Source organism: Typopeltis vanoorti, chromosome 9, assembly GCF_054136105.1.
Source record: "Typopeltis vanoorti isolate ZY-2024b chromosome 9, IOZ_Tvanoo_1.0, whole genome shotgun sequence".
Classification (NCBI taxonomy): Eukaryota; Metazoa; Arthropoda; class Arachnida; order Uropygi; family Thelyphonidae; genus Typopeltis; species Typopeltis vanoorti.
In genome coordinates, this window is record NC_143557.1 from 87867881 (window position 1) to 87890248 (window position 22368).

The 22368-nt window shown below is 34.9% G+C and overlaps 1 protein-coding gene across 3 annotated transcripts in view; it reads right to left on the reverse strand.

Annotated features, from left to right (window-relative positions):
- Window positions 1-11198: 11198 nt before the first annotated feature.
- Window positions 11199-22368, reverse strand: part of LOC150103230 (uncharacterized) — a 161710-nt gene continuing 150540 nt past the window's right edge. For all 3 annotated transcript variants that reach the window (XM_090397597.1, XM_090397599.1, XM_090397598.1), the window contains 2 exons: window positions 21442-21562; window positions 11199-12728 (listed from right to left, as the gene is read on the reverse strand). In XM_090397597.1, coding sequence (XP_090253723.1) covers window positions 11815-12728; window positions 21442-21562 — 1035 coding nt within the window. In that variant the 3' untranslated portion in view covers window positions 11199-11814. The remainder of the gene's footprint in view (window positions 12729-21441; window positions 21563-22368) is intronic.

Consider the following 22368-nt stretch of genomic DNA (forward strand, 5'->3'; position numbering starts at 1 on the left):
TCCAGTTTAAATTGTCACTATGTTGAGCAGTTTCTCTCTTAGTACCTTATCATAGGTTGATTCAAGTTCAACAAACCGTAAATATATGTTTATATAGATCTTCCCTGGAACACTCAGAGAAATATCTAACTCTGCACGAAAAAAACCGGCCTCTCACTCCCCTACTCACACCCTCTTTATACAGTTTCCAGGGATGACCTCTGGTTCTCCCCTGATTTCCCACTATTCGCTGTAAAACTTCTCCAGCATTGATCCTATAACAACCCTTTACCAACTTCTAGGTCTCTATCATATCTCCCCTCTTCCTCCTGTCCACCAGACTCTGCAAAATTACATCTTCTCACTTTCCTCATACTCGACATTCCAGAGGTCAGAAACTACCTTAGTCAGTCTCCTTTGGACCCTTTCCAACATCTCTTCATCCTTCTGAAAACCCGATGACCAAATCTGGGCACAATAGTCCATGTGTGGACTAATCAAAGCCTTATACAACGGAACAAGAATCTCCCTACTTCTACACATCAGTGTCCTCTGCATCATTCCAGGAAGCCTTTGTGTTGTCTTCACAGTTTTGGTGATGTATCCCCTAAATTTTAGATCCTTATCCACTATTACCCCCAGATCTCTTATTTCCTCTACCTCCAACAATATATTCTCACCAAGCATAAATTCTGCATCCCATCTCTTTGTTTTCCAAATTTTAAAACCTTACATTTTGCAACATTGAACTCACATCCCCATTTCCGTGCTCAATCACTCAATCTATTCAAGTCTTCCTGTAAGGCCACAACACTTCACTACATTTCATGGTTCGTCCCAACTTTGCATCATCTGCAAATAACTGAATATCTCCATCCAAATCTTCACCTATATCATTAATATACAAGTTAAACAGTAATGGACCTAAAACAGACTCCTGAGGCACTCCACTAGTGACTTTCCTTTTCCTGGATATCGCTCCCCCATACACAACTTGTTGATACCTATCAGATAGCTGGTCTCCAATCCAATGCACTAATCTAATATCCAACCCCATCTGCTCTAGTTTGACTGTCAACCTATCATGAGGTACTCTATCAAAAGCCTTTGCAAAATCCAAGTATGTTACTGTGTATCCTTTTCTTCTGTCCAAGGAAGCAGTCACTTTATTGTAATAAGTAAATAGATTACTAAAACATGACCTCCCTTTAGCAAATCCATGCTGTCCATCAAAGATAATACCATTGTTATCAACCCAACTCTGGATCCTAGTTCTCACATGCTTCTCCAACAACTTAACCACAACACCTAACACACACAGATAGGCCTATAGCTTGATGCTTGAGTTTGATCACCTCCTTTATGAAGTGCACAATCTTTCCCTCCTTCCACTTCTTAGGAACTTGACCGAGTGCAAGACTCATATTAAAAAAATATGTCAAGGCAGATGTCAACTCCCTAGCACATTCTTTCAGAATACGTGGTGATATATTATCAAGTCCCACAGCTTTATTAACATCTAGTTTACTCAACTCCCCATACACCTCTTGCCCACCTACAGTCAGTCTCTCCTCCCCATCATCAACTGCTCTCAATCCCTCCATGAAGTCACATTCACAAGATTGAAAGATCTTTATGAACAGCTCATTAAGTATCTCCACCACACATCCTGCATCAGCTGTCTTTATACCATTTTCTCCAATCAATGTCATCCTTCCATAATTATTCTTTCTTTTGCTGGCTACGTATCGAAAGAACTCCTTAGGATTCTTTTTCACTTCATTAGCCAACTGCTGTTCATACCTCTCTTTGGCTACCCTCACCAACCAAGTCACCCTCCTTGCTTGGTCTTTGTAGACCTCATGGAATTGGTTATTTCCACTTCTCTTATGCTGCCTCCACAATGCCCTTTTTCTCTGTATCGCATGCTTAATCTCTTTATTCATCCATCTCACACCCACCTTATTTAACCTTCTCATCCTTGGAATACATTTAGACATTGCATCTACTAAACAGTTTTTGAAAATCCCCAAACATTGATCTCTTTCCAAGCTAACTCCTTATTCCATGCTACACCCACAAGCTGTCTCCTGAGCTCTTCATAATCCCCCCCCCCCTGTAGTTCCACATATACCCTTTTCTCACAGAGGTCCTCACACTGCTGGTAATCACCTCATGGTTACTCTCACCAATTAGTGGATGATTTGACACCTCATTTATAATTACATCCTCTGATGAGATGACCAAATCCAAGACTCTCAATCCTTGTGTGCCCTCTGTTACATACTGTCTGAGGTAGTTATCCCTCAAAAACTCAAGAAACTCATTTTCTTTACTTCCAGTTGCTATCTCATCATTCCAGTCTATATTGCCATAATTAAAATCACCCATAATGATCACCCTTTTCTTATTTCTTGGCTAATTTGATTGTACATTTCATTATCAAAATTTCATTATATATACAAAACCTGACCAGAACCAAGTTTCAATTATGCATACTGTGGCACAACCAGGGTTCTGCCAGAATATTGCAAGAGTCAAGAGGATGACAGACACATTATCAGTTTTCAGTCTGTGTTTATTATAGTGTCATAAAATGAGTAAGAAGGTAAAAAATTCTATCAGTTGCGAGATAAAAATTCAGTCAGGGATAGAAAAATTTCTGAATGCTAAAAATGTTTGCCCAGCTGAAATTTATTTGCAAGTTAGTGACAGATATGGAAAAAATGGCAGGGAATGGTGATAAGATGGTGTAAGATGTTCAGTGAAGGGAGGAAAGGGAAGTTTCACCATTTCTGAGTTGGGTCTACATTTCCCCCATATTTCTTGCTCTTTACTACAAAAAATCATCATGGAGTACTTACATTATTAAAAGCTGAGTGCAAGATGGATGCTAAAAATGCTTGCAGATGATCATAAAACAAATGATGGCAGCACTGAAGTTTTTGGAATGGTACCATAATGAAGATGAAACCTGGGTTTCTCATATGACATCAGAGAGTAAGCAGTAGTTATTACAATGGCAGTATAGTGAATTTCCAAAGACAAAAAAATTCAAGATGTTTTCCTTCAGAATGTACTGTGTTTTGCTCATTGATTTGATGCTTTAAGGAACAACAAACATGGATGTTTACTGCATTTGCTAAAATAGTGGAAATCTATTCAAAACAAAAAACAAGGTCTCCTCAGCTCTGGAATTGTTTTGATTCATGACAACACAGACTTCAAATTGTCGCTCAAAACATGCAACTGTTCAAACAATTAGTTCAACTGGGAAGTCTTCCAACACCTCAATCTGACTTTCATTTTTTTTTTTTTTTTTCACCACTAGAAGAGATTTTTAGCAACTCAACATTTCAACAGCAGTGATGGCAATGAAGGACTGGATCAGAACACTGGCAGCAGATTCCTTTGGCAAGACGATACAAATACTTTTGCCCAACATAATGTCTCAATGAAAGGGACAAATATGTGGAACTAGTTGACAATATGTGTAAACTTGTGACAAGTTTATACATACTGTCACAATGAAATGTCATTTCATTCATTTACAACCATTTGGAACTTTCTGGTTGAATAAATGTATGTATGCCATGCATACATATATTTATTTTATTTTTTTCTTGGTGATATGTAATTTTATTCTACTCGAAACTAGATGGATAACACTCTCCATTTCAAATACTCTATACTCTTTTCTGCATAGAATCCATTTGAAGATCTTGCCATCAACAATAACATAATTGATAAGAATGGATTTCTGATCAGGACATGGGCTAGTAATTTCTCTTTCTGTGAATTTATGCATTTTCATGTTGGATTGCAATCACTAGCCTATGCGATGACTAGAAATTTGAGCATGTATGATAAGTACATATGCTTAGATTTCTCATAATCAAACATGGTATCCTGTACACCTTTGAGGATAAGTATCCTCAAAGGTGTACAGGATACCATGACATTACTGCATAATTAAGCATAAATTATTATTAACCTCTATCCAAAATTTTACTCCAAATTAATGTTATTTGTCAGTACTCCAATACTGTCAAATCTTAAATTTCAATCTTCAAGGGCACTTCTAACTGCATCAATCTGTCTAGATCTTGGTCTTTCTCTGGGTCTTTTTCCTGCATTCTGCATCAAGCAAACATCCATTTTGCTAACCTTCCATTTTGTTTAAGTGACCATACCATCTTAGATTAGCTCTGCTCACACATTCTTGAATGCTAATAGTCAAGTTCCTTCCTAATATCTTCATTTTCAACACGCTGCTGCCATTGATACTATCTGCTTATTTTACTCAAAACTCTATTTGCTTTCTCCAGTCTTTGATTAACTACTTTATTTCTAATCCAACTCTTTGATCCATAAGTTAAATTGCTTTGGCACATGTATACTGTTTTGGCTAGTTTCTCTCTTATTCCATATAAATTTATTCAGCTAACTCTCCACCATAACAGTTTTGCTTATTGTCTTTTCCATCTTCACTAAAATTTATGCCTAAATGGGTAATACGATACTTATTTATTTCATATCCAAACACAAGTGGTACAATAGTAAATAATTGGTACAACATTATTTACAATTAGGATACATTATAAATGAGAATAGCTTAAATTTAATAGGTAAATTATACAGGGCATAATAAGTAAAATATGAAGGAAAGGAATCTATACATAAGTTATATACAATAAACATGGTCAGATGTTTCTCCAGTATCTTGTGCAATCAACTACTCTTTCTGTGCAGGATATAAGGTCCTCTTTTGTGCAAGGTGATTGAAGAAGGGGGCAGGAAAGAAAGGATTTCATGGATTGGGTTGTCCCACACTCACAATTATCTGGTCCAGTGAGGTAGCCCCATTTGATGAGGTTTTGTTTGCTGCATTCCATTCGCAGTCTGTTGAGGCTTTTCCAGTCCAAGTGGGCACCACATGGAAGATGTTCAGCTGTTGGAATACCAGTATTATTCTCGGGGTATAGTGCAAACCATTGTTGAAGTCTTGTCTCTAGAGGTTTTTAGGTGGTTTAATGGTTGCTAGAAAGTTATGTTGGGATCTTAGTCTTTGGGGCACCATAGTCTGGCCAAATAGGGTGGTGCTCATCATTTGTCTACTTCTTTCATCAGCTGAGAATGCAGATTTTCGAATTGAAGTGGGGGGGGGGTGCAATAACAGACAAAGTATACAGGTCTCTTAATGGTGTTGGTTTCAGGTATCCTGTAATTGTGGCAGCTATCATTCAATGTTGGATCAAGTTTTTTCAGCATGGCAGGATCTGGCTCATACAGGGCAGGCATATTCACCAGAACAAGAGCAAAGGGCCAAGGCAGAAGATCTGTGTACTAGGGTCTGCATCCTATTTGGAGGAGGTAAGCTTTCTTGAGCCTTCGTAGCTCAGTCAGTATAGATGAAGCCCTTTGGTCTGAAAAACCTGGGTTCAATTCCTGTCAGTGACATGAGGAACCTTTATCTGGTTCGACTAATGGTGAGTTAGCCAGTCTCATACGGAGGTAGGGTTTTTTCCCCACCTGAAACTTGGATTTCCTTAGTAATTTGTTTACTTTTTACTGGGTGGCCCATAAGATATGGAACATGCTGAAGAAAGGGGCCATCTTTGTGAAGCAACTGCATAAGTTTTTTAACATCACTTTTTTCATAACTCCTATTTTCAGCTTCACAGAGAAGGATCCATGACTTATAAAAATGGCTGGGTTGAATTGAAACATTATAGGTCTGCGTTGAGTATGTTGAATGGAATTTAAAACCTTTTTAACACAAGTGTTGGTTATTTTTGAGCTAACAAATATGACGTTGAGGTTATAGTCCCGCTTCCATCTGCCACTGTTGAAAGACATTTGACAGAATTCCACATAGAATTCTGTTGCAATAATTGGAGCAAATGAGATGGATATGAATCTGGTGATTTGGATTAGAGGGTGGCTGATAGACAGACATCAAAGAATGGTTTATGGAGGAGCTGAGTCCAGGAGAAGGCAAGTGCTTGGTGGTGTACCACAAGGCTCAGTACTTGGTCCTCTGTTCTTTAATCTGTAAATCAATGATTTACAAATATTATATGATAAATATAACATAACAAACAGCATGAGCAAAGGCTGCAAGTTTAATGTGGCCAAGTATAAGACGATGCACTTTGGGAAGAACAGATCACAAACTATGTACAAGAAAACCCCGCTTAATGCAAATTCAATATGTGCGATAACCAGTTAGTGTGATTGAGTGAAATGATACCATTTCCCACTTTACGCGAGTGATTAATCAATTAACACGATTTTTTTACATTACGTGAAATTTTTTGTTGCCAATCTGCAGCGAGGGGAAAAGCTAGAAGTCATTAAGAGATATGAAAGTAGCGTATAATACAATGATTGTGCGAGACCTGGGATACAGCAAGTCTACAATTTGGACTATATTAGATAAGAACTAAGAATACAAAGAACAAGGAAAAGTTGCTACTGCTTCTTTAAGCATGTAGATCACCTGAAATAGAAGCCATTTACTGATCAAGATGGAGCGTCTTCTATCACTCTGGATTGAGGATTATAACCAAAAAAGAATACCTCCTAGTACAGTTCAGGCAAAAGCTCTCTATGTTTTTACGTCATTGAAAGAGACCAAATTTCAAGAGGAATGTGAAAGCTTTATTGCAAGTTTAGAATGGCTTGACCCTTTTTAAAATTGAACTGGACTGCATAATGTAAGAATAACTGGGGAATCTACTAGTGCTGATAAAGATTCTGTAGCCAAGTTTATGAAGAATTGCAAAGAATAATTCAGGAGGGTGATTATGACGATCGGCAAATATTCAACATCAACGAAATTGGTCTCTTTTGGAAGCATATGCCAATAAAAACTTTCCTAACTAAAACATCTCAACCAGAATACAAAGTATCTAAAGATTGTTACATTTTTATAAGGAGGCAATGCAGAAGGTGACTTTAAACTCAAGCCTGTGTTAGTTTATTGTGTGCAAAATCCAAGATCTAATATTTTGAAGAAATCATCACTATTAGAAAAGAACTTGGATTTAACGAACTGGATAATAAAGATGTGAGAAACTTGCTCAATTCCCATTTAGAACAGTTAAGCAAGAATGATCTCCTTCAACTAGAAGAACAGCGTGCATATGAAGAAGAAGAAGAAGATAAGGAGTGCGAACAAGAAGAGAATATTGCGACTAAGAAGTTAACTGTGAAAGAACTTGAGCTAGTTTTCAATCATATTGAGTATGCTGAAGGAATTTTGTTTGATGCTGATCCTGATATGGAACAAAGCTTCGAAGTCTGCAGAAATCTTGATAAAAGTGGTCGCCAGCTATCGCAAATTGCATGACAAGATGAAAAAGTCGAGCACGATTCAAACATCTTTACTTAATTTTTTTTGTAAAAAAAGTAGCTCAATCAAATATTTAGACATTAAATAAAAAAATTTAAGCAATTGATTTTTATTAACTTTGATGATTTTATCTTCTAATATAGCTTATACTGTAATTTTTTTTCTCCAAATTCCTGCTAACTGATGAATGAATTAATATTATTCCTATTGTTTATTGCATTCGTTTGATGCAATTTCACTCAGTGCGCATTAATTAATCGTGTTAAGTGAGGTTTGCATGTACTATATTGATGGAGCTGAATTGTAAGGAACTGATGAGGCCAGGAATTTGGTGGTAACTGTGGACAGGGAGTTGCAGTTTAGAGGGCATATTGCAAAGGTAACCAAAACAGAACATCAAATTAAATGGTAGTTGAAGAATGTACTAACACGCATGAATAGAGAAGTTATTGTTCCTCTTTATAAGGTTTTAAATAAGGACATCTGGACTACTGCATGCTGATCTGGTCATGCAGATTCCATTAATATAAACAAGTGACAAAGATTGTGGCATGTCTATGGAATGTTCCCTATGAGAACAGATTTAAAATCTGTGGGCTAAAAAAACTAGCTGATAGGCATAAAGAAGGAAACATGATAGAGGCATATAAGTTATTGAAGAGGTTGTGTAGGATTGACACTGAACGTTTTTTTCAGTATGTGGCAGAAAGGGGGACAATGGGGGGAGGGAGAGTTACCAGTGGAAATTGTGTAAGCATAGTTAGAAAGAATATTAGAACGAGATTTTTTTCTTGGAGGATGGTGAATCAATGAAATGGGTTGCCAGAAGTTGGGTTGTGAGTGCTTAGTCAGTGAATGAGTTTAAGGAAAGGTATGATAGGTATTGTGTGAATAATGGATCTCCTGCAATAGGTTTTGACTCCATGGAGATACCTTAAATAATAAACAGCTAAAATACAAACACAGTTTTTAGTAAAATATCACATTCATTGAGAATGAACGTGATGTCTTCTAAAACTGAAACATGTAATAAAATATCCAAACTTACTATCAGCTATAAGATCAATACCTCATGATAGTATGTTGCCAGTGCCTACTATCTAAGACAAGCACTGTGGATAAAGACAACTCTACCAATAGACCCAGTACAGCATCATATAATAGGAAACTGGAGAGATGCTTTTTCAGCAGTTATGCAATCATCTCATTTGATAACCTACCAAGTTGAATGATCTTGTGAGAGAAATGATTCTTATCAAGACACAAGTTTAGAACCTCCTTAAGAAAATAATGAAAATTACTTTGTTTTGAAAGCATCAGCAAAATTTAGAATAATTTTTTCTATGAGCAGTGACTTTGTATTTTGCACTGTCAATTGATATGGGTGAAAGGAAATAGCATCTTGATGAATGACATTTGTTTATAGACATCAACAATTTGTGTGAAGTTCTTAATTCTCTATAACAGGAAATCTGAATCTCTATTACAGTTGCATATGTTATCCCATTGAAGATCTCATAAAAATATAGTCCCATCTTTTTGTATATTCATGATACATATCTTCTGTGTAATTTTGGAAACTACTGTATTTACTTGAATATAACTCTCTTAATCCACCCCTTGGTGAAGAACAAGCTGGATTCAGGCGAAATAGAGGCTATCAGGATCAGATCTTTACTTTACGACAAATAGTCGAGAAAGCATGGGAATATAACAAAGATCTGTATTTAAGTTTTGTAGATTTGGAAAAGGCATACGACAAGGTGCCAAGAGAGAAGCTATTCAATACGCTGCAGTTATATGGTCAATGGGGCATTATATCAAGCAATACTTAGTCTTTATTTGAGTTGTAAGTCAGTAGTTAGAATTGAAGGAAGTACAGGAAGATGGTTTAATGTTAAATCTGGTGTGAGACAAGGATGTACATTATCCCCTCTGCTATTCATTATCTATATGGATCACATTATGAAGGAAAGTGGTATTAAACATGATATCAAAATTGGAGATGTTAATGTCAGCTCTTTGCTTTATGCAGATGATGTTATACTTCTAAATAAATCTGCTACAAGTCTGCAAGATTCTCTGACTAAATTGAATAACTGTTGTAATAGATATGGTATGAAGGTCAGCATTAAAAAGACAAAGACAATGAAAATAAGCAGAATCATTGAAAATGTCAACTGTGTTGTGAATGGAGAACCTGTGGAACAAGCAAAACATTTCAGCTACTTAGGCACGATTTTTAGTGAAGATGGTAAATTAAATATAGAAATAGACAACAGAATCAGCAAAGCTGGTATGGTGGGAAGTCAGTTGAATAAATTCATATGGAATAAGAGAGAAATTAGTCGGAACACTAAATTAGCTGTATACAAGACAGTGTTCAAACCAGTTTTAACTTATGGATCTGAGAGCTGGGTCAGAAGTAAAACACTTGACCAAAGACTAGAGACCGCAGATATGAGAGTCCTGAGAAAGATTATAGGTGTGAACAGATGGCATCAATGCCAATATCATATTAAAAATGAGGATATTAGGAAAGAAAACTGACATTGTCAGCATCCAGGAATGCGTTAGCAGAGCTAATCTCAGGTGGTATGGTCACTTAAATAGAATGGGCAAGGAAAGATTAGCAAAACAAGTGTTCTCTGCCAGGTTGGCAGCAAAACGACCCAGAGGAAGACCAAGATATAGGTGGATTGATACGGTACAAAGTGCCTTAGATGATAGAAATAGAAGATCTGATAATGTTGGAGTCTTGACAAGTAACAGACTGATTTGGAGGAAAATTGTAGATAGGAAGTTAGTAATGATGTAATTTTTTTTCATGTAGTACTATCATATCCTGTACGCCCCTTGAGGGTATATGGCAGGAATTTGATGATGATGATAATCCACCCCTGCACAAATCAAGATTGAGTAGAAGTCAATGCTCTCACTCCGACATATCCTCTACTGATTGCTTTCATTTCTATGCATATGACTGGTGCAGTATTAACAAAAGATCATGCTACTCAGTAACAAAGGCAAGCCAATGATTGTTGAGTCAAAATGCTTGATATTCTCTTCAATTTTCTTTCATTTCTATGCACGACTGGTGCGATATTAACAAAAGTTCGTGCAACTCAGTAACAAAGGCAAGCCAATGATTGTTGAGTCAAAATGCTTGATTTTCTCTTCAATCGAATTCCAAAATATCTGAAACCGCCATAACAACATTCACTATTTCTTAAAATAAAATCAGTGGTGTGAAATATGTGTGAGGGTGAGTTATATTTGAATAAATAAGGTAATCTTCTACTATTCATCTTGGTTTTCTGGTTAAAAAAAAGGTTGGGGACACATTGGACACATCCTGCTCAGAATGATATCTCACTGCAAACCTTCATAACATGTATAGTTTTTTATTTTTTACCAAAAGAGAATGAAGTCTAAAATTGCCATCTCACCTTGGTGCATCAGTGCATCCCCAGTAATGAGGTATATCAAGAAATGGTAAGCCTATTAGGAAGTTGTTTTAGGGTGTGTTAATTATAGTTAGTATCATCATGTACTTATAGAATTCTGAACATCCAAATTTCCATTTCAAGGAAGATTTTGTTTTAATTATTTCAGCTCCAAACTGAAGAGTTAGATTTAACATTAAGGTTGGATTTAGCTATATATATATATATATATATATATTTTTTTTTTTTTTTTTTACTGTGGGCATGAACATTCAAAGTAAATGTGCATTAATGTTTTCAGTATTTTATGATTCTATTGTTGTAATGAAAGCTATTAAAATGAAACAATTTCTTTTCACTGATAACATGATTTTTCCTCCCCTATAAGTAAGGATAATAATGCTGAACTAACTATATGTACTGAAATGACTTTTTATTCAAAAATGACCATATAAAAATTACAACTTGAATTTATACCTCTCCTCTCTTAAGTAGGAATGGCCAGAAAATTTCAAATATTAATGTACACAACAATAATCCATAAAAAACACACTAATCTGGAGAAAGTAAAGAGAAATATTTTTAGAAGTACTTGTATGTTATTATTGAGTATGCATAATAGTTTTTTTCTTTATGTTTTAGTTCAAATTAGTTGTAGATGCTTTAAATATTAAAAGTATGCAGAATTTTGACAAACACTTACACTACTTAATGTATAAAATTTACTGTTTGTTCTCTCAGCACAATACAATCAAAGTTATCTTTCATGACATATAATAGAAGAATGTAAATTTATTTGCTGTTCATTTATCTCATGTAAATATACAAGATTTAAAAAAAAAATGATTTACAATCAAAAGGACTTTTATAACATTGAACAGGCAAATAAAATGTTACTTGTTGCTTGAATTGGCAGTACATTTTAAATACCTAATTCACTATTTTCAAGATAAGATATATTTTGTATAAAAACCATTCATTTGATAATAAATGAACTACCTTAGGTATCCAACATTGCACACAGTTATTGCATTATGCATGAAAAGCATTTGGAAATTTTACAGCCCTATGACTAAGCACCTTAGATGTCCTCTTATCTGTGATCAGTGAATTGGGATGGTGAACAAATGTATGGTTTGGAACATGATGGCTAAAGCCTTTTGTGTCTATAAATGAAACCTCAGGAAATTCAGTCTGGTCATTTGAATATTCTGCACAAAATAAAGTTGTAGCAGATAAACCTTTTGAAGAATCAGAATATAACTGAGAATTTAAAGAAGATGCAATATCATCTTCACTTAACATCCATACGTCATAATCCTCTGATAACCTTCGCTGGAGCGTGGCAACTCTGTGAAACGACTTTAATTCATTTTCTGACTGACACCTTGTGAGTTTGTTGTGTGTTGTTTTACAGTTGTCTTGCATACTCAATTTTCTGGGAAATGTGTTATTTTTAAAATTATCAGTTTCAGTGTTTGGAGAAAAAGCCCACTGTTCATCATCTAATGTTGCAGCACTTTGATTATCATTTATTTCGGAAGCTTGAAGAATGCTATTTTCTTTATAGATTTGATAAGATTGTGATGGAATAATGTGTACTTCATGAACACAGTTATCTTGTATGTTGTCACAAGAATTATTATTTTCAATCTGTACTTCATCAACTTCATCTTGTCTTGAAGGTAAAAACAAATTACTCAGGCTTCCACTAAAGTCTCGATTGATTCCTCTTCCTTCACAATTATTTTGATTAATGTTTGTACTTAATACTGAATCAGATGTGATTTCATCTTCTTCACATTCTTCTAGAGTTTGTAAGGACTGCTGAGAAACCGATCGATGCTTCCATGTAATGATGTCAGTCCCAGTTATAACTTCTGCTTCTAAAATGGGTGACAACAGAGGAGGAGCAGGAGATGGAGTTCGTAAGTGCCTTCTTTGTGCTACAAACAAACAAAAAGAAAAAAAAAAAGTTGTATTAAATGCTAAAGCATAATTAAAAAGCTTCCATGTTATGTCTAGCCAAAATTTTTATTATTATTTCTTTGGGCTTCAATAGTCAAATTCAACTGCTTTTGTTAGGAAGGGATACAAAAACTAAAGTATGAATTAAATAAGCATAAAAAGCATCCAAAGAAATACAAAATTCACAAAATAAAACAGTAACTGACATTAAGTAGTTTTAGGTAGAGTCAATGTTTTAAAACCTATGACATCTAACTCACTGTTATTCTGCAATCTTGCATCACCATGTAGCTGCACTGTTAGGTTGAAGTACCAAGGTACTGCGATAAAAAAACACCTGCTTTTTATCAAACAAATCCAAACATTAACCAAATACATCCACAAGTGAGCTCATCATTCTAATCAAGTATTGTACAGTGTCTTTCAAGTTCTTTAATATGCATTCACATTTTCACAGTGATAAGGACAGGTTATATGATGAACTACAAAGCTGGAAATTATGGCAAACTCAGGAGAATATTATCTTTGGTCCTATGGTATCAATTACTGAATGGAAAGGATATCAGCAGTGCATGGGAAGTTTTGAAACGGTGCTTAAATGAAGCAACATCTGATTGTGTCTCTAGAGTTCAAAGAACAAATAGGATAGGAATAAAATGGATGTGCCATCTTATTAAACAAGAGATCCATAAGATGATGTAGAAGGAATGTCGTGCAAAAAAAAAAAAGAGTGAGAGGGGTTATGAAAAGAAATTGGTTATAAAGGCAAGAAACTGGCTAACAAAGCAAATACCAATGTACAGGATGTAGACATAAGTTCTGTATATAATAGTATTTTTCTATGATTTTCTTAGAATATCTGTTGCACACAAGTACTTGGAGTAGAGACTGCAATTCTTCCTTCAGTCTTTTTTCATCTCTTATGAGAAATCACCCCCCCCCCTCCCTTGAGCATATGTATAATACCTGGTTTTTGTGATATATGGTGCAATGAGGATATGTGTAGATAATGATTTGTGTGAGTGGGTTTGCAGCATACACTAAGAAGCCTCCTTCAGCTTTTTTGGAAATTAAAGCATCTAGGAAAGATAGTTTTCTTTATTTTCAAATTCCAAAGTGAATTTTTTTTTTTTTTTTCTGAAAGATGATAAACAAAAGAAAATCATGCAACTTGGCAACACTGTATTTTTAAATGATAAAGATTTCATGTACACATTCCACCAAATTGAAGTTTTTTTTTTTTTTTTTGTAGATGTGAGAAAATGCTTTTCCAATTTTTCCATGAATAAGTTGGCATGTGGAGAGACAGAGGGCCTCTCATTGCAAGGTCAGAGACAGATGCTTGTAAATTTTCCCATTCCATCTGAAGTAATTAGAGTGCAGACAATGTCAAAAAAGTTGTGAGGTGTCAGGACAGAACAGACCATCTATAATTCCATGACTTCAGCTACTGGAAAACATTGGTGAACAAAGATACAATATCTAGACTAGCTAGAATATCCGATGGCAAGATGGAAATTTCCCATAGTTTTTGCAGAAAATGTTGTGAGTTTTTAATGAAGGAGTCCACATGTCTGTTATGGTTCCCTTTAATGTACCCTTTAACCACCCCATGACTAACTCTGCTAGTGCCTGGATCAGAAAGGAGGAGGGTTGTACTTGTGGCTAGCAACCACAATTGCTACAGAAACCTCAACCACTGCTGGAAAACAGACACACAAAAACCAAGAGGGAGAAGTACTGGAGGAAATGAAGCAAGTCAGTGAAAGCCCCATGGGAGGGGGGGGGGGGAGGGAGAGCTGACAGGTGGAAAACTCCAAGAAAAAAACCTCTTCAGCCCAAAACTTTTGACCGAAATTGGGCTGAAGAGTTGGATGCTGGAATATTAAGACTATGGAAGAAAGTGGAAAAGCTAATTTACTAACCAGAGAAATGGACAGATACAAAATAGAAATACTAAGTCTAAACGAGGCAAGATGGAACGGTAATGGAGAAATCCAACTAACAACAAGCAAATGTATTTTATATTCTGGAAACCAGAACAAGGATGGCACACATAGCAAAGGTGCAGCTTTCATGTTAACAACAGATGCCAGAAGAGCACTAAGTGAATGGAAACCAGTTTCTGAAAGAATCATCAAAGCTGGATTTAAAACTGAATACAGAATTGTGACTATAATAAACATATATGGACCAACAAACAATACAAAAATAGAAGAGAAAGAAGACTTCTATGATATGCTACAAAAAGAAGTGGATGAAGTAAAAAAGGAAAGATATGCTTTTAGTTATAGGGGACATGAATGCAAAAGTAGGAGATAGTAACATGGGATATGAATGAATAATGGAAAAAAAAGGTTTAGGAAACTGTAATGAAAATGGGGAAATCCTAAAAGACTTTTGCACTTTCAATGATATGATCATAGGAGGAACCTTATTTAAACATAAAAACATCCTTAAACAGACTTGGATAGCACTTGATAAGAAATCCAAAAACCAAACAGACAATATTTTAATAAACAGATCTTGGAAAGCCTCTTTGATGGATGTAAGAGTTTGGAGAGGTGCAGATGCCTTTACAGACCACTTATTGATTACAAAAATAAAAATGAAACTAAGAAAAATATCTAAAGGAAGAACCAAAGAAATAAATACAATATATCCAAACTGAAAAACAAGGATATAGAAGACAAATATAAAGTAACGTTAAGAAATAAATATGGAAGCCTTATAGAACAACTTAAGGAAATAGCCAAAGAAGAGAACTGGGGAAAAATAAAGAATATATTTAATAATACTGCCGAAGTAGTTCTAGGAAGGCAGAGCAAGAATCACAAACAATGGATCTCTGAAAAAAACATCAACTTCTGTGAAGAAAGGAAAGCTTTATGGAATACACTTCTGCAAAGTACAGAAGAAAATGAAAGAAATAGGACAAATGAAAGATACAGGCTTAAAAATAGACAGGTAAAAAAAAAAGTGCAAGGAAAGACAGAAGAGATTTCCTGGAGCAAATGTGTAAAGAGGCCAAAGCAGCAGCAAGTAAATTTGATTCAAAGAGGTTGTTTGAGATAATAAGAAAACTAGTTGGGAAGAATTTTAAAAGAGAAGGACCTGTAAAAAATCAACAAGGAAAGTTACAAAAGAAGCAGACAAAAAAAAAAGAAGAAAGAAGAAGATGGGAAGGACATTTCCAAGAAATTTTAAATGGAGAGATAGAAAACGTAGAACAAAAAATACCAGAAACAGAAGAAGAAATACTTAAAATAAATATAGGAACTATTACTAAACTAGAAATAACTCGGGCAGTAAAGAAAACAAAAAATAGTAAAGCTTGCTGGGAGTGACAATATACAGGCTGAACTACTGAAAGCGGATATAAACACTACTGTTGAAATGATACACCCCCTATTTAATGAAATATGGGAAAAGGACGAATGGCCAGAAGACTGGAATACAGGAACCAACGCCATCTATTGCTGACTACCACCACTAGTATTTTCACAGACAATCACAAACATCCATGCCCACAGCAGCATTCGAACCTGCAGCCTTTTGGCTGGAGAGCCACTCAGCCAACCAGGCCGGATGTATACTCTCCCCAACAATCTTTCGGATTAACCCGTTAACATACAAAGATGTCTGTGACGAGTCTTTTGTTTATTGCAACAAAATTGATTTTGACGTATCGCAGACGGTATGAAGTTCGCATCAATTTCAAACGAATTTAGAGTTAACATACAAAGATGTCTGTGACATGTATTTTGTTTATTGCACCAAAATTGATTTTGACGTATCACAGACGTTACGAAGTTCGCGTCAATTTCAAACGAATTTAGGGTGTTAGACAGTGAATATATATGCATATAAACTCTATTCACTAGTTAGTTTGTGTTGCAATTTATTATCGTCCCTAATATGTCTGCAAATATTTAATATGTTAGCTGAAAGCGATATTGAAAGCAGAGAGGACAGTTTGGATAAAAACAGCGAGACAAATTTATATCATCAAAGTGTTGGCATTTTTGACTTGTCAAGTGACAATAGCGACAGTAGCAGTGGAAGTTCGGTTCAAGGCAATGTTCATAAACGTTCGAGACCGATATTGTCTAGTAGCAATGATTCCGATGTAACAGAAAATGAATGGAATTGGCAAGAAAAGGAAAATATTCCTATTATAAAACCATTTACGGAAATTCCCGGCATCAATGCAATTACTTTGCTAAGATTTGGTGCAAATCTGACACCTCTTTCTGTTTTGAAACAAATACTTTGTGATGATTTTTGACATGATAGTTACAGAAACTAATAGATATGTGGCTCAAGCAATAAACGAGGAAATTACTAAAAAGATTGAAGAATGGTATCCAATAACAAGTGACGAATTGCAGGCATATTTTGCATTATGTATAATTATGTCACAGGTAAAAAAATCTAATATAGATATGTATGTATTGGTCAAAGAGGGATGTGGTCGAGACACCCATATATTCAAAAATTATGCCTCGTAAATGCTTCTTGGCTATATCTCATTTTCTCCATTTCATGGATAATGAAACAATAAAGAAAGACGACAACATATGTAAAGTGCGAAATATAGTCGACTACCTGAATAATAAGTTTCAGCAATTATATACACCAGATAAAAATGTAGTAATTGACGAATCCCTTATGAAATATAGAGGTCGGCTAAATTATGTACAGTTCATTGCTAGCAAATGAGTACGATTTGGGATAAAATTTTACAAGCTATGTGAATCAGACTCTGGATATTGTTCAAAGTTCAAAATTTATACAGGAAAGGATAAAATTCCGAGAAGCGATACGCTTGCATCTCAAATTGTCATCATGGAGTTGGCCAAACCTATTTTAGGAAAAGGATATACGTTATTCTTAGATAATTGGTATTCGTCACCAGAATTATTTTATTTCCTGAGAAAAAATAGTACAAATGTTGTGGGGAACAGTTAGAAAAAATCGCAAGAATATGCCTAAGAAATTGACGACATATAAAATAAAAAAAGGTGAATCAAAAACTTTATCTTGTTGAGGAATTTTGTCATTACGTTGGTGCGATAAGAAGGATGTTTACATGATAAGCACAAAGCATTCAAAAGAAGAAATGGTAGATACAGGAAAAGTAAGGAGAAGTAAGAGGGGTGATGAAGAAAAAGTAATAAAACCTAAATGTGTTCTTGAATACAATTGCAGAATGGGTGGTGTCGATAGGCAAGACCAACTACTTGCTTGTTTTCCAATTATGTGAAAATGCATCAAAGGTTACAAGAAAATATTTTTCTATTTGATGGATATCGCTATTTACAATGCTTATATTTTATATTCCAAACTACCCAATACATCAAAACTAACAATAGTCAATTTCCGTTTAAATGTAACAGAAGATATGTTGTCAAATATATCTTTATCTAATTATAGTACCCGTGAACGTCCATCGCAGAAGGACTGCCCAATTAGACTGCAGGCAAAAAGTTGGGCACATTTCTCTGAACATATATCCCCTACTGATGAAAAGCAACATCCAGCAAAGAGATGCCATGTATGTGCCAAGCATAATGTAAGAAGTGAGACTACATGGCAATGTAAAAAATGTTTGATACCGTTACATTTATCTAAGTGCTTCGAAAAGTATCATACCTTGCAAAATTATTAATATTCTTTATAATAAGGTAACAATTAACAAAATAAATCAGATGAATTAAATAAATAGTAGTTTTATCTGTTCCAACTTTAAAAATAATTTATATGTCAAAGGGTTAATAAAGGCAAACTATCAGAACCATTTGCAACAAACACAGGAGTAAGACAAGGATGTATACTCTCCCTGACAAACTTTCGGATTGTTACTGATTGAGTGATTAGGAAAACATCTGAAGAAAGAACTGGCATTCAATGGGGGATGATCAAATAAAATCAATGACATGGATTTTGCAGATGATATATGTCTTTTGGCACAAAAACACTAATGCCTCCAAAAAAAATAGATAATTTAAATCAGGCATGTGGACTGAAAATGAATCATAACAAGACCAAAGTAATGAAGATAAACCCCAAACAAGAATTAAACTTTGAAATACTAGGGAAAACACTGGAACAGGTAGATAACTTTGTCTACCTGGGTTCAGTGATCAGCACACAAGGAGGAACTACACAGGATATACCAAAAAGAAAAATTCAGAAAACAAAGATTGCCACCAGTATGATGAAGAAAATTTGAGGATCCAAAGAAATAAAATTAAAAACCAAAATTAGGCTCTATAACACAAATGTTAAACCAGTTTTTGCTATATGGAGCAGAGACATCGTCATTAAAAAAGGAAAGTATAAATAAAATACAGGTCTACATAAACAAATGCTTGAGGAAGATATTAGGAATATACTAGCCAAATAAAATGACAAATATAGAACTTTGGGAGAGAACAGGTCAAGCCAGCATCACAAACGAAATCACTAAAAGAAAATGGAATTGGATAGATCACACAATTAGGAACCCAGATAAAGAAATAGCAAAAATTGCATTAGAATGGAATCCCTAGGACAAGAGGTAGACCCAGAATAACATGGAGAAGAGAACTAGAGACAGAGGCAGGATGGCTAGGATGTTCCTGGAAAGAGATAAAAAAAAAAAAAGAAGCACTGAATAGAGTCAAATGGAAGTCAATGGTTGAGGGCCTTATGCTCTGCAGCGAGTGAAGAGGATAGGTAAGGTAACCCTATGACTATATTGAGCACACAAGGCTAGCATTGCTCTTTGGCTGATCATAGATTTTTCTAGATGGAATGGGAAAATTTACAAGCAGCTATCTGATCTTGCAATGGGAAGCCCTGTCTCCTCCATGTGGCAACTTATTCATGGAAAAATGGAATAACATTTCCTCACATCTACAAACAAAAAAAACTTTCAATTTGGTGGAAATATGTACATGAAATCTTTATCATCTGGAAATACAGTGTTGCCAAGTTGCACAATTTTCTTTTGTTTATTTCCTTCCAGCAAAAAAGAAAATTCACTTTGGAACTTGAAGATAAAGAAAACTATCTTTCCTAGATGCTTTAATTTCCAAAAAAAAGTGAAATGAAAAAAAAAGGATGATCTATGTCATAAGAGATGAAAAAAAACTGAAAGAAGAATTAGTCTCTACTCCAATACTTGTGCGCAACAGATATTCTAAAAAAATCTCAGCAAAAATACTATTCTCTACTCCTGCTCCACAACAAAATCCCAACATTCTCTACAGAATTTATGTTTCCATCCCTTACACTGGTAGACTTTTCACTCAAGATTGTTAGTCTCTTCAAATCTTGTGACATAAGAGTGGCCTTTAAGCCCATTTTAACTAAACAAGGTTTACTTCATTCACCTAAAGACCACAGCCCTTTATACACACATCTTGGGGTTTATATTTCCTTTCAGCCTTTCTTACCCAGGGCAGACATCTAGGAGTTTGGAAAATCAGACAGAAAGAGCAGAGTATCTTGGAGCCTAACTTTTCATTTCACCCACACACATCATAACACTGAATGGGATAAGAGCTCCATGCCTTACAAAGAGGACAACTTCACTACTTGTAACATAAAAGAATCTACTATGGTCATCCATTCACAAGGCATGCTGAATAGGAACCAAGGAATGACCCTATGTGATATTTGTAAATCGCTCATTAGATCTTTCTGCACATCAGACTTTAACTTTTCAGTCAACTTTCTTACACATATCACTGAACAATAGCTAACCCATGCTAGCTCTCCCACTCCACGTGGTTTCTGTTTCAACGTATATTATGATGGTTTCTACATGTTCTGTGCTCGCGTTAGCTTTTTATTGTATTTTTGTTTGTTCTAACCCAGAAGAAGCCATAAGTATCTGTGGTAAAACTAGTCAGTTTCATTTTTATATTGTTATATTTTATTATTATTATTATTATTATTATTATAGTAAATTAAACCCAATGTATTTCTCTTTATGAGAGACAAAGATGACATTATAATGTCTTGTGTAATTGACAAAGCTAGTTCAGTGTTTGTTATTGATTCTGTTTACTATTTCCACAAGATGATGATGCCATTGCTAATATCTGAAACAGACCTTGAATAATATTTGTAAACAGAGTTTCATGTTTTGAGACTCACCTTTAATTATTCGCAGTAGGAATAAAAAACATATTATAATACCTCTGAAAGCTTAGCTACTTAATGCACGGGAACTTAGTTTTAAATGCCACTCTTCTCAGCTCACCCGAGTCATATAACATTTTCAGTTGATCTTAGTATTATGATAAATGGGTTTTATGGCTGATTTGTTATCCTGTTACAGATCTCGGTTCATCAAATGTATCTAGCTCTGCTATTTCTCTGAAATAATGGCAAAACATTAATTTGCCATAATGAAAAGAAAAGAAATTAAGTGAACATGAAGCTTCAAGTTAGCTCAGAATTACTGAAGAATATTTTTGTGGAGAGCAGACACTGGCAATGGAGTTTCAGCATTTATTGTAAGTATAAACAGTTAAATAAAATTTTAAATAAATAAATAAACTATGCATCATTTATGTATTACGATTATCATTTTCATCAGCTCTGAAACATTGCTTACTACAGATTGTGATTTTGAGTTTGGAATACTTTTATAATGAAATTTATTTGAATACACGCTTAACAATGATTGAATCTCACCATGGGCAATTGAAGGACTAATGCGTTCGTTTGACTCAGTCCTGTGAATTTTACTTGGCTGTTCTCCCTCTTCATCGCTGTCTTGTGGAACACTATCTTCACTGTTTACATTCTTTAAAGTCTAACAAAAATAAAAATTTAAAAAAATGATTAAATACAAATCTTATTTCCTTATCATGTACTTACATAACAGTATTTGATGCATTAAAAATAGCAATTACTATTTCATAGAATATACAGTATGAAAGCTGTTGTAAAAAAATGTTTTATATATTTCTGTTAGATAATATACTTTTTTCATATCATTATTCACCCTTCTGTTCTGGCTATTAACTGTTGGATCAACACTTGTTAATGAGTAATTTTTCAGCCTATTCTTTTTGCGACCTGATGACCAAACTGTTAGTGTTTTGTGTATTATGTCTGAAAATGCATGTCCCTTGATCTGTTTGCTTTGCTGGTCTATGGGAAGAAAATCTTCAGTTTCTGAGGGATAACAATCATGCTGGTTGTTATCCCCTCAGAATTAAATTCAAGAACTGAATTTAAGCAGATGATTTAAATACATCCAGAGTAGAAATCTTAAGCAGTGGTGATAGTATGAGTAATAATACAGTCATTGGGTTGGAAACACCAGTTTCCAACCCAGTGGCTCTTGGGGGCTTCAAATAAACCTCATGGATATACAAGAAGGGCTATCACTGTGGGTGATTTCAACTATCAGAGAAGAAAGAAAGAGAATTTATAGCTAATGAGGAGATAACCACCTTAAGTAGCATGTGACAGAAGGGACTGACTCTAGGTGCAAGTGGATCTAGAAATGACATCTGAGAATCTCTCTCTCTATACATAATGTGACTGTATAACTCCAAATGGTGAGAGTGATTAACATAGTTTTGACTTTTGAGGCAACAAATTACATGTGAG